The 13993-nt window shown below is 39.7% G+C and overlaps 1 protein-coding gene across 9 annotated transcripts in view; it reads left to right on the top strand.

Moving 5' to 3' along the window:
• Nucleotides 1-13993, top strand: part of LOC140911640 (transducin-like enhancer protein 4) — a 121062-nt gene that overhangs the window by 60354 nt on the left and 46715 nt on the right. For 6 of the 9 annotated variants that reach the window (XM_073345091.1, XM_073345090.1, XM_073345085.1 and 3 more), the window contains 2 exons: nt 7903-8107; nt 8481-8497. In XM_073345091.1, the coding sequence (XP_073201192.1) occupies nt 7903-8107; nt 8481-8497 (222 nt within the window). The remainder of the gene's footprint in view (nt 1-7902; nt 8108-8480; nt 8498-13993) is intronic. The other 3 variants (XM_073345086.1, XM_073345088.1, XM_073345084.1) reach the window with 1 other exon arrangement.

The raw sequence follows: 13993 nt of genomic DNA, 5'->3' as shown, positions 1-13993 counted from the left end.
AGCAGAAGTGTAACACAAGTGGAGATTTCCTGAGGAACAGAATATATTGAAAAGAATGGATTGATGCCAAGAAGTTGCCTACTAACAAATTTCTGTCCCAAGTAAAAGATGTGCTGAAGATAAGGTAGAGTGTGTCTGTCTGTCTGTCTGTCTAAAAATAGGCATATAATATAAACATTTAAATACTTAAAAATGTTGCACAGTATAAGAATTAGTCACTGTGGATATTAGAAATAGCCATCCATCAGTTCTATGCCTAGCAGTTAAAAACAGGAGGATGAAGAATCATTTTAGATGTAAAACACGATAAACAAATACAAACCTATGTGTTTTTAATGTCGACCCTTGTGTTCTTACGTAACTCAGACTAACTCAGTGTGGCTCTTTGCCCTCCTCTAGTGGCTAGACCTCAGAGAGGTTTGAGTATATTGCTGACTCCATGCTAATGGCTCAAGCAATACAGGCTCACTTTTTAGATCCAAAGGCCGTAAGTTCAAACTTGTACATCATGAGGGGCGTTGCTAAACTCTTCTTCTACCCCCTAAAGGTTCTGTAGTATGTGACTCATGAATCTCATGTGGCATTCCTTCAATTTTCCATAGATCAGTGGTTCCATACTTTTGCATACCAGGAACCTATTTTACAACAGAAGTTTTAGGACCGCCTATTTTGTAGTTTATGAACCCCCTCCAATCCACCCATAAAGAAAGGGGTGTGGTTGCAAACTTCCCTCCCTTTCTCCCACCAGACCTTTCTGCAGCCTCTAAGTTACAAGTGCATGACACAGACCTTCCACAGTCTCTTAGGCAACAGGCATTGTGCAAGGCAACACACACAGAGGAGGTATGGAGATTAAATCCATTTCCCTCAATGGGTGGATAAGGTGTGGATAGAGCATCTAGCTGAAATAGGTGTTGCTACTTCTATGCACCCCATGTGTGGGCAGTGAATGTGTGTCATTATAGTCCCATTGTCGCCATTCCTAGCCCTCGCCAGACCACCCTCATCCTTCTGTTCTCCATGCTGATCTGTGCTTAGTTGTTGTTGGTCCCAGTGCCCCTGCCAATATCCTGCACAGTGGAACCTTGGAGGTTCTTCTGCATTTGGAGACTTCTGCCTTTTCTGTTGCAATAGGTGAATTTCATCCATGAAGAATTAAAGTTCCCTTTCATAAGTTAACAGTTGACAGTGGTGACATTTTTTTAAAAAGGGCTTAAGTGGAATAATTTATTCAGGAATTTCTGCCCTTTATCAAGAAGCTGATGCCAAATAGTGTTGTTCTCTTCTCTTCCCTGCCATTCAGGCCCTAGTCTACACTAGAAAATTAGGTCGGCATCACAGGTGTTGGCTTCCAACTTTCCCCAGGAGTGCTCAACCTCTTCTTGGCCTGCAAACCCCCTCCCCTGCTCCACTCCACCCCTTCCCCCAAGACCCCACCCCCACCCCGCCTCTTCCCACTCAGTTCCGCCCCTCCCCCAAGCATACCCCATCCCCCGGTCCTCCCCCTTCCTCCCAGCACCTCCTGCATGCCACAGAACAGCTGATCCACAGGAGGGAGGGGGAGGAGTTGATTGGCTGGGCCACTGGTGGGCGGGAGGCACTGCGGGGGGTGGGAGGGCAGCTTGGCTGCCAGTGGGTGCTAAGCACCCACTGATTTTTTTCCATGGGTGCTCCAGGGCTGGAGTCGGCGGCTCTGGTCAGCATAATGACGTCGCATAGGGGTGCGAAAAATCCACATCCCTGAGTGGTGTGGTTAAGGTGATCTACATCCCCATGTAGTCAGCACCAGGTTGTTGAGAGAATTCTTCCATCAACGTAGCTACAGCCTCTGGGGGAGGTGGGATTACCGATGCCAATGGGAGAATGCCTTCCGTCTGCTGCAGCATTTAAAACATAGACATGACCTTAGTTATAATTCAAAAATGTGTGGGTGGGAACTCCTGTAATTTTACATAAGATCCTGATTCCAGATGCTCTGCAAAAATGTGCACACCGAGTTTTGCAAGTGACTAAACGTGTTCTTTTATAAAGTGTTTGCTGCATTTCTTTGGCTGAATCTTCCTTTTTGTTGTTTGTTTGTTTGTTTTGTTTTCCTTTTATAACCCTAAGCTATTTTGTTGATTAAGAAATTGCTGTACAAAATGGATTAATGGTGATACATAGTATCTGTATTCAAGATCAAGAATGGAAATGTACTCCTATTTTGTCTTTCATCCCACTTGGTGTTTCTGAGTTTTTCTTTCTAGATCATCCAAAGAATCCTGGAGGCACTTGGGTAATATGTGCTTCCAAGAGTTTCTTCAGTATTTTGTGTGTGTGTGTGTGTGTATATATATATATATATATATTTGTTTTAAATAGCCTTTATTATTACATTATGACAGTCACGATCACCCCCCGCCCTCATAGTTGTCCACGTCTGCCTCCCTTTCCTTCCTTCACGTTGTCCAGTGTTCTAGGATTTAAATCCATGACTGTGAATTAATAAGAAATTTGCTACTTGTTTTTTTTCTGTGGCCTTTAGTCCCTCTGTGCCCTTTTTGCCTCTTTTACTTTCTCTACCCGGTCTTTCCCTACTACAGGCATTCATTGAAAGCACTCTTGTTCCTCTTTGTGGTCAGAAATGAAATCCATCAGCTTTTTCCAGTAAATTAGCTCTGTGTGTGAGAAGGAACTGTTCTGAGAGCTCACCTGTGTCTGATACCCTTCCTTCCACTCCCCATACCAAGCATTCCAATTTTCAAAGTGATGGCTCTCTGTGTAGTGAGACTTTGAAGAAATCAGGTCATCTTCTGTGTTACATGCATGCTGCTACTTCAGTTACAGCAAACCAATCTTATATATTGCATGCATTTGGCAATATTTTTCATCTTAATGGAGGGGCTGTTGCATGGATCTCTTTTGCAGCTGATTTTACCATGTCTTTTCTCACTGTTAGATGATTCATTATGTAATCAGAAAAATCTGGGGGTGGGGGAGTTGTGTGGCATTACCTCAGAAGGGAGACCTGTGTGACTGTTGGAGGAAATATACAACTAGTGATAATTGTGGCAGGTGATATTAAGAGGTCTGTGCATGTCATGTGAAACACAAGACTTCCAAGACAGTGTCTTTCTAATTCAGAGTCATGGGTGCCAAAGTATTCTAATCTCTTATATTTAATTGCTTTACTTGCTAATCTTTGAACCATATATTGACATTAACCACTTCCGCTTCCATGGTTTTTGTCTTTTTCTTTTTCCTTCCTTTCCCTTTCACCTGCTTCAGTTTTTTGTAGTTGTTTTGTATGTGATGCTGTCTTAATTGTGATTTCACCTGAGCAATCATTTAATCTATGAAATCTAAAAAGAATTTTTTTTCTGGATACTTCCTTGATGTTTTCCCCCTCCCCTGCTCTGTTGCAAGGTGTGTGTGTGTGTGTGTGTGTGTGTTTTCACAAGCAGAGAATATAAAGTAGGTCTTCGAGAGATTCATTTGTTCACATCAAAAATGTCTCCAGGTTAGAGGAGGATGTTTGGATAATAGCAGTGAGTTTTCAGGGTCTATAAAGGGAAAAGCGATAGATTACTCTGACACAGAGCTGCTTGGAAAGTATCCAGTAGACACTTGAATCCTTTCCAGGAAAATAGGCTTTGATTGTGCTGACTATAACAAGAGAACATTAGAAGCTAATTTGTTAGTGGGTTTATTATTGCATTTTACTATACATTTGATTTCTTTTTTTTTTTTTTAAGATGGGGAGAGGGGGAGGAAAGAGAGTTAACTTAGCATCAATGTTTAGAATCTCCTTGGTAGAAATCAGTGATATTCAGTCTCCAGATAGAGAAACTTTTTGTAAAATACTTTAAACTTTCCATTTAGAAGGGACAAGAGTAGTTTCACAATTGTAAACAAGGATGTCACTGTAGAGTGTCTGTAAGAAAAATCCTACTGAGAGAATCTCTTAAAATACTGATTAATAATAAACAGATGTTATCTTTTATTTGATATGTTTTTGAATGTTTGATCTCAATTTCAAATACGTAGGTTGTTTCAACAAACATTTTGCTTAATGTACTTTTAAAAATATTATTTACGTTTTTGGGTTACCTCTTAGTTATTTGATTCCTCTCCACCTTTGTAACAGCACTTGATGAAATAACAAATACATGCAGCACTATTCTATACTGTACTTCTCAGCCAGTTTTAGATGATAAAAGCTTCTTCAATTGAGTTAACTGTTGTCATGATTAAGCACCCAAAATTATTCTGAGCAGTTTACAGTACAAATAGAAAGAAGTATGTCCTGCCTTAGAGTTTACACACTTTTATGCCCTAATCCTGCAGACACTTAAGCACATGCTTAACTTTATGTATGTGGATAGTCCCATTGTAGTCCACAGGACTAGGTGTGTGTAAAGCAAACCACATGTACAAGTGTTTCAAAGTTATATAATTAGGGGGTAACAAATAAAAGGGGGAAAAGGGTAGAGCCACATTTTCTGGTCTTCTGTGTTCAGTTGTGTGACAAAAAGTAAATTTTAAACTGGCTGGAGGTTCCCCTTGGAGAATGCTCTCTGCACAGAAGAATGTCCAGCAGTCCTGTACCAGCTGCCCTGCCCTGCGCAACCCAACCCCAGCGTGAGTGAGAGGAGGGGGAGCGCTGGGTGGGAAGGGCATCCATTACACCTGATCCCCTGCTGACTTACAGTGCTTGCACCGGGGCAGAGGCTAGAGTAGGCCCTGTGCTGCTCTAGCTTCCACTGGGGTCAGGAGGCTTGAGATCAATAAGCCCAGTTGGACACAGCGGAGAATTGGTGTCAGTTTGTGTATTATTGTCTTGAGTATAGTTATTCATTCCAAAGGTCACAAAATGGCAGTTAAAGATGCACAGAGAACTTCTAGCTCTCACCCCTTGTGCAAATGCTTTACCACACAGCCTTTTAATTTTATGATCATACTACTTTTCCTGCCTCCTTTGTACCCAGGATTAATGGTGTTCTGTGAATGAGGTAGATGAGCGGCGTTTCATTTTTATCATTTCAGCTTTTGGACCAATGTCTGATTGGTTAACCCTCCCTATAATATGGCAGGGTGCAGGACTTCTCAGAGCCCTTCCTCTTTCTGTGTGCATGAGTACAAATCATAACCACAACTCATAACCTCTTAAACCTGCAGTTCCACTCCAAGAAAAGCAGATGTGCACATCCAGTGGGATCCTGAGATATTGTTCCATGAAAATTTCCACTCAGTTTATAAAGTACACATATTCAGTATCCATGGAATGTTGGGAGTTCTATAGTTTGAATCATTTAATACAACCCAGTGTATGTACTCAAACTGTTTTCTTCAAACCATTGCAACTCGGCCAAATCAAATCTCACTTTCCCTTGGCCAGTGGAAGGCATCTTTGGGCTATGGCGAATTTCAAGTTTCTAGCCCCTTCTGCTGAGGTGCATGAGCCGTTCAAAGAATGGTTGCAGATGGGTTATTTTTTTTCCCCTAGCAGAGAAGCTGCCATTTTGTCCTCCCCCTCCTTTCATACTTGAAAACAGCTCAACTGTTTTTAATTAAACTGGCAGAGAAAACAGATCACTTCTTGATCAAGAGCAAGTGAGCCAAATTTCATCTGAGAAGATACAGCTTCGAGAAAGTTAGAAGCTACTGAGGATGAGCCTTTGTAAAGGAAATATGTAGGCAACATCTACCAGAGGTGTCATTATGCATATTGCTTATAACATCTAATTTATTTATAGAAAATGCTAATGCTGTTTGCTGCATCAGCGATACAGAGCATGTTACCACTATAATACTGATGAAAGCAGATGCTTACTTTAGAAATGTCAGTGGAAAAATGGATGGAAATTGGGGGTGGGGAGGAAAATGATAGTCTCCAAGCTTTGTCTACAAATCAAGGTACATCCACCAGACACACGGTACATTGTTGATTTTTGTAGTACTGTACTTCATGAGTGTCCTTTTTCTTGTGTAATTTGGTCCTCAGGGGAATAGTTAATGTTGACATTATTTTCTGTCAGTGTTAACACCCCACTGAGAAGGACAGAGGCTTCTGATTCCTCTGAATTATCATTTGAGGCTCTCTGCAGACCCAGGCAGACAGTGCTGCATCAGTTTATGCGCAGTTCTCTGTTTGGCAGCTTTCTCCCCAACACTCTTTTTTAAAAAACAAAACAAAAATACTTAGATGCTTGAGTACTAGGTGTCATTCTCCTAAATAAATCCATCTTGCTGAGTAGCTACAAAGGAGCCACACTCAACCCCTGCAGCTAAACAATGCATCGTTATCTTCTTAAATTCTGAGCAATAAAGCATCCTTCCATAAGAACATTAAACAAACACACACATTTGATGCTTTCCACAAGTAGTGGAACCTTACGAGAATGGTGTTGGCTGATGAGCAGGGGTAGAGGGCTGGCTACTCCTTCCCTCTTCCTGGGAGAATTCTACCTTTTTTGTTTTATTGATAAAGGTGGGGTAGGGTAGGATTGGCTCTACCCATCTTGATTCTAAAACCAGTGCTATATTTCAAAAACTGTGAAAGGTGTCTCTGTTTTAAGAGTAACGTCTTTAGAAAATGCAAACACTTACAGGTAATATTTCAGACAAACTATTCATCATTTTTTATATTTATGCTATTTTAAACCAAACCCACTCTTGATTCAGGTTTAAAGCCAGGGAGGGAGAACTAATTAATGGATCAAGGTTCTTATGAACTATTCAAATCAGGAGACAGAGTGGTGGGTTGTGGGGGTAAATTTTCTATTAAATCAAAGATTTTAAAAAAAGCAGGACCAGATGCCTCACAATTAGAAATTCGATGTGATTTACCATTAGTCCTGAGAAGTGGCAGCTCTAAAAGTAAAAGCAAATTTTAAAGCTAATCTAGTAACTGTAAGAACAAAAATTTGGTTGACTGCCTATTATTGGGTAAGTCTTGAGCTGAGCAGATCCCTGATGGGATATATTTAACGTAACATCCCCCCCCCCCCACAAACACACACACAGACACTTTTTTTTTCTCTTCCCATTCAATAGCTACAACAAGCCATCTACCCCACAATGGTTAGTAAAGCACAGAGCTTGATGCAGCCTTGGCTGAGGTCAAGCACTCTAATTCTAACCTCTCAAGGGTTTTTCTCTGTGTTGCCAGTGTACTGGTAAAAATGACTTTAAACTCTTGTCAGCGCAGTTACTGGTGCATGCATCACAGTCCCACTCAAATAAACCTGTCACAACACAGAGTCAGCAGCTAGAGAAGAGTACAAGGGCAGGCCTCTAGCTTTTCATTCGAGCATCACTAAACGTGCACAGAGTGCCCAATTATTTCAGCATTATTGAGCAAGCCTACAGGAGGACCCAAGCCTTGCTACATTAGATTTTCTTTAGTAATTTGCTGAAGTACCGCTGAGGACACTTAAAGGGCTTAAAACGGTGGCTGCAACCAGTTTCCTTTTCTGGATTGTTAATTCAGGTTTTCTCTTTCAAATTAACTCTCACTGCATGCTGTGCAGTAGCGCTGGGAGAACTGTTTAACACTAATTTTCTCAATTTTCAGCTTTTTTCCCCTGCTATAACTGCTGGTATAGTTATTCACATATGTTTTGATTAGACATGTATGTGGTGTGTCTCTCCCTGTAAGAAAAAAATCCATGACTTTTTTCAGAGTAAATCGAGTTTGACCAGAACTGGCGAATCTGTTTACTTGATTCTCAATAATTTTTTTTTCTTGGTTAATTCAAACTCCAATCTAAATGAAATTTAAAGTCAGTATTATGCCCAAATATGTGGTCATCTTTGAAAACACAAAATGTGTGTGTTTATCGACACACATATCTATACGTATCGCTAGGTTAACCCCCCTTTCTTAGAACAAGTTCAATATCTGTGTTTAATTTCTCACAGCAGCAACAACTCCAGGCCCAGCATTTATCACATGGACATGGTCTCCCAGTGCCTCTCACTCCGCACCCCTCAGGCTTGCAGCCTCCAGCCATCCCACCAATTGGCAGTAGTGCTGGCCTCCTAGCCCTGTCCAGCGCGCTGGGCGGACAGTCCCACCTACCAATTAAAGATGAAAAGAAGCATCATGAAAATGATCATCAAAGAGGTAGGAGCTGCTAGATGACCACAAGGCTTAGTTTTTTGGTGCTTTTTGCTTTGTCTCTTCTCTAAGAAAACAGTTTTCACAAGAACTCCTATATATTTGCTCCAGTATTTATTACCTAATTGTAGACTGTAAGAAAATGTGTTCAAATGGTGGAAATCAGTGTTTATAAATCTGGTTGTACAATATTAATAATTAACTGTACAGAAAAGTTAACATCTGTGCAATTTATTCTTTAAGACATCATGATTTATTTTCGTCCAAGTATGATAAATGTGTAATTTAATGTAAACTAACTAGTAGTTTTCTCTTTGTATTTTCCCCATGCCGCCGCCGCCTCCTCTTCCTGCTTGTATTGCTGCTGTTCTGTATGCAGATAGAGACTCCATAAAGGTAGGACTCTATTTCATAGGTGGAAGGAGCAACTTAAAAGAAGTGTGTGGTACATTTTATTGCAGTTTGAACTAGAAATGTACAAAATGTTATGAATTGAGACTGGATTGTGATGTTTGTACTGATGGGCAGAGTCTCACATAGATACAGTATTTCATTAAGAAAGTGTCTAATAATATACACGTCGAGGATTGCAGGATAATCTTTTAGCCAATGAGTTTAATTATCCCATCTTTTCTCATTGGCTGAGTCTTCAGAATTGCCTCCTGTTCCTACATTTGGAAGAGCAGAGCAGTTCTTATGTCCCACTTGAGAGCAAAGGGTTGGGAAAATGGGCTAGCAGTTGGTATTAACTAGCCGGTGGAGACTGCCGACCTATGCTCCTGAATATATTCAAAATATGAACTTGTCTGCAAATGTGGAAAGAAAGAAGTTGAACAAGATGTGGAAATAAAATTTGGTTTTTACCTCCTAACCACTCGGGTTATCCCTGTTAGAAACGGTTTATTCTTTAGCCTTATCTGAAGTGGTATAGGAGACCTGTTGTTTGTTTTTTTTCCAAGCCCATGAAAGATGACCATCACATTAACCCCCTCACACTCTTCCCCCTTTCTCCACATCCCCTGAATAATTTCCTGAATTAATCTCTATAGGTAGATAGCATGAGTGTTTGCATAGCCATATAAATCCCAATATTTATAAAGGGTCACATGTACAGAGTGACTTGCATAGTTATGAATGTACTAGTCTATTTTTTGTTTGTATAAGCAAACATACCAGGATGCTTATCCAGACCTGGAACACAATCAAATTGTGTGTGTGAATTTCCTGAATTTTCAAATCAGGGCTTAAAAAATGTACCCATCTTCTACTAGCATAAGAATAAGCCTAAACAGGCACTATCAAGTATGAAATGGGGGTGGGAGGGGGATGTATTTCTGGCCATGCCTCCCAAAGGAATAAACATTTGTGTACATATAACAGTTGTAACAAATTGTCAGTCAACTTTCTAATAATTTTTATAAAAAATATGTAATTTACTACTAGGGCTGGTTAAATAGCAGAAAAATATTAATTGAATAAATCTGACATAGGTGTGTGGTAATATTGCCAAGCCTAATAGCCAGACGACCATATTTACTGCCCAGGTAGTTACAAAATATTGGTTGTCCAGAGGGATGACACAGGTGATAACTCACTGTCATCACCTATTACTCACTTGAGAAAAAGCTTCTGGGGAAGGGGAAAGTGTCAGGATTCTTACCTGAGTTCTCTGCTTGGGGTTTTGTCTGTCCTATTACCTTCTGGCTAGTAGGTCTCTGATAAATTTTAATCCTTCCTCCCCAAGCTCTTCCCTGGCAACTCTCGATTCCCCCTTCTCACCTCCCAAGTCCCTTGGATGCGACGATGAAAGGGGGTGTTTCTTTGGTCTTGCTGCTGCAAGTCGGGTGTGTCCTCTACTCTACTCTTCCCCAGCCTGCCTTCACTGCCACTGACAACTTCGCCAAGTCACAGCACAATGAAATTGATCTGATTGTCAGTTTTGTTGTTGGCCGCAAAGGGGTCTGAATATTAGCCAGGAACTGTCAGTTTTCAGTGTGAGCAGCAGAGGCACTGCAGCTGTCTGTCTGCAGACTTACAAAGACAACACTGCATTAGTTTTGCTGTCTAATTAAATTCTCTACCACAAGGGTTAGAAACGGGATTTTTGTTATTAAACGAAAGCTTAGGTGGTACAGGAGTTAATGATGCTGCATCTCCTACGCACCCTGGACAAATAGTTCAGTGAATTTTTCAAGCTCTGATTAAAAATCTATAAGTAAATCTGTACACGTTAGACTAAAATTAACCAGGTATTCTCCTCCATCTGTATCATCTAATTAATCTGAAGCCATAATGAAACTTCACTGTTTTCTCATTATGAGTTCTGTGTGCACATTTGCAAAATGCACATACATACACAAAACTGAATGAAGTTCTATTAACATATATAATACACTAATCACTGAACTAAAATAGCATAGTGCTAATAGTACAGGATTAATCCTGCTTCCTATTCTTCCCCCTCATCCAGCCCCCCTCCCCAAAAAAGAGGTGGGGGCTATAGAGCTATACACTATATTTTGTTTTCATGCTGGAAAGGTAGATTTTGTTCCTTTTTGTTTTGCAATTATGTGGAGTGATTCAATGAATGATCATACATATGGCTAGAGAGACTGAGAGAAAGGTGTGACTATTTTGTACAGATTTATTATGGAATGATAGCTATAAATAGATGTTTGTCTTGTATAGTGTTCAAATTATGAGTTGTACTGTGTCAGCTTTTAGGGCTTGCTGCCAGCTTTGCAAGGTGAAATAGTTTGCTAATTTCCTTAAATGTTTTCAGTGATGCCCAGAGTAGCAGTTAGTCGCTTGTTCTATTGATCTGTCCTCCCTTAAGTGGCTCCTGGTTAAGAGAGGCTTTTATGATTGTCTGCTGTGTGACTTGAGATGGTTTTTATCAGCCAGAACATGCCAGTTGCCAGCAGCTGGAGACTGTGTGCTTGTATGAAATAATTTATTCATGCAGGATAATGCTCCTTAACATTTAACAGGTAATGAACGTGACATAAATTTCCTTCTTGCTTTTAATTTTTCCCTTTCCTCTTCTAATGTGCAAACAGGCAGCTCTGATACTCTAAATAATAAGTAATTTTTGGCCATCTGTCAAAAGGAAATTTCAATACAAATTTAAATTAATGGTGCCTGAAATTTTTTATAGCTCCTCTAAAAGCTTCTAATGTGCAGAAAATCCTGAATCTGCTGGTAGTAATTAGTGTAGCATGTAATGAGGATATGGGCAACATTATACAGCCCCAGTGTATCGTTTTGATATGGTAGCAAAATTTTGATTTATACAAGGTTGTGTGGCTGGGTTTAATTGTGAGAGACACTTTAAAGTGTTTTCTTGACGATATAGATTATTAAGCAGGGCAGATTTTAGAATAGCTCATAAAATATAAATTTAGGCTTTACTGTAAGATTCAGGTAATTAGGGTACTTTACCTATTGGTATAAAAAAAGAAGAAGAAAGGAATTTGGTCGTATGCTTCTCTCTCCCCCTTCAAAAAAAAAAAAAAAATTCTGTTGCCACCAATTCCAGGGCTCTTGACCTGTCAGCCAGTTGTCTTCATTGAACTTGCCCTCCATAATTACACTGGCTTTTACCATACATTTAATTCTGACTGGGGATGAAGGTAACAGTTGATTCACTAACACTGGAGAGTTTAAACTTGAATCCATACAGAGGGATCCACTGTATAAAATTACTCCTTACAGGCAAGAAGGAGGGTGTGGGTCACGAGAGGGGAAGAGAAGGGATAGGTAATACTTCTTATACACAAAATTTTACAGAATCTTCAGGGAACGTGATAAAAAAACCCTCATTCATGTCCTTGCTGAACATTAAAGCCAAAATCAATGGTTGGAACCATGAAGTAAGGCAGGCTGACTTCAAAAGCCAGTTCTTGAGGCAGTGGTGCAAACAAGAAAGACACAATCATATTCCACTTTATATCACCCTTCTAAATGGAACGTTTTCTGCCTGATAAACGAAACCAGACTTGGATCCTTCCAGACTCATCTCTGGAGTAAGCAGATGACTGCTGAAACTAATTAAGAACCTTCTAGAAAACATGAGATTGTCCAGCATCAACACAATAGGGTCCAGGAAGGAAGAAAGCTTTTGGAGCATTCTGATTTTTTGTTGGATTTAGTCTTCAGAATCTTTTACAATACAAAGTTAAAGTATGGAAAAACTTAGTACCCAGTAAAATGGGTCATGGGAACTCTGTGTACAGATACAAAGCCAGCAGGGCAAACAAAAGGGAGAGGTGAATCACAAGGGCACTTCTAGAAGTGCTGATGTCTCAACGGCTGTGATGGAGCATAGACCTTTCTTTTAAAATTTAAATTTACCTTTTACAGAATATTCTTTCTGACTCCTTCTAGCAAGCATTGCAACTCAATGGGGGTTATTTTTAAAGGCTATTCCTAGGCATTTTGCAATGGAAAAACTTGGTTCTTGCTGGCAAATTGTTCCAGGATTTTTCCATGTCTATACAAATTGCTCAAAGAGGAGACCTGGCTCTTCTCCTAATTTCCCGCCACCATCCAGCCAGATTTTCCCCTAACAAGAGGTAGCAGGTTCGCCTTGTTCCCTAACAAAGTTCCTTGTGGCAAAATTATCCTGTAAGGAAACCGAGGAAGTATTTGTGGAGAAAAGCACCATCTGAGAGTAAATGATGTAAGTTTTAATTGTCTCTCCCTCCTGTGTAGCTTTCTCTATGCTATGACACCTACAAGAAATGGGCCAACTAATGTCAGCTATTTTGCGGGACAGTCAGAGATAGCTGATTGTATTGGTTGTCTTCGTAAGTTTTTATAAAAGCATTTTGAACCATCATTTTGGGCATATAGCTAAACTATGTAACTGTGCAGTCCTGCTACTGTTAGCCTCATACTCATTACATTCACTTGTTTCAAATTGGATTGTAAGCTTTTTGGAACAGAGCTCATGTCTGTATTCATACAATGTCTAGTACAATGGGATCCCAATTCTGCCTGGGGCTTGTGGACTCTGCTGCAGTTAGAAATAAGCAATAATAATAAATTAAAAGTTGCAATCATATTGTTGGAATAAAAGTCTGTTTGAGTTCAGTAGAATACACTTTGTGTAATACAACTGTCAGTTTTTGATGTGATGTATTAAGGCTTCATGCATGTTTTGGCTACATTTTGCCCAGTTTGGTGGTAAACTAGTAGAAATCAGTACAAACTCGAGTGGGATGGATAATTGAGTTTTCCATGTGATAAGGTTGCTTTTGTTACCATTTTGAGGCCACAGTCTGTATGAAGGCCTTGATCCAAACAAATCACCAATTACTTCTGAATATATAGGCCTCTTTTCATTATAGTATATAAGTAAGAGTAAGCATGTTGCTCCCCACAATTCTAATTAGGTCTTTTCAAACATTTTTGTGTGAATTTAGTGATCCTGTAAGGAGCAAAGGAGTTAACTATAAACAGGCATCATTAGAATGAAAAAATTCCTATGCATATTGTTGTATTCTTGTGTATTATCTAACTTCATTATGTTTATCTGCTTCCTCATTTTTATGCTGGTAGATGATCTAGTGGGGATACACAAATAGTCTTTTTGTCTAGATTAGTGACTTTAATGTGAGGCTGAGATGAGTGGTGCTAATATGTCAACCTATGAAGAAGATATGTGTATATGTAAACATTTCTTGAGTATAAATAATTGAAAGGTACCCCAAAATATGTCTAAAGAAACTTAGAGAATTTATTTTCTCTGTTATATTTTCTTTTTATCACACGAACTCCACTCACTTGAAAAATACTGCAGATATGGGTTAAATTTAAAATATCCCCATTTGAGCTGATGTAGAAGTGTTTTTCACTTGTCTCCTCATCACTGTTTCTTCGTGTGTGTCA

Source organism: Lepidochelys kempii, chromosome 5 (genome assembly GCF_965140265.1).
Source record: "Lepidochelys kempii isolate rLepKem1 chromosome 5, rLepKem1.hap2, whole genome shotgun sequence".
NCBI classification, from domain to species: Eukaryota; Metazoa; Chordata; order Testudines; family Cheloniidae; genus Lepidochelys; species Lepidochelys kempii.
The sequence above is the reverse complement of the archived record's forward strand: the minus strand, read 5'-3'. Positions and strand labels throughout refer to the sequence as shown.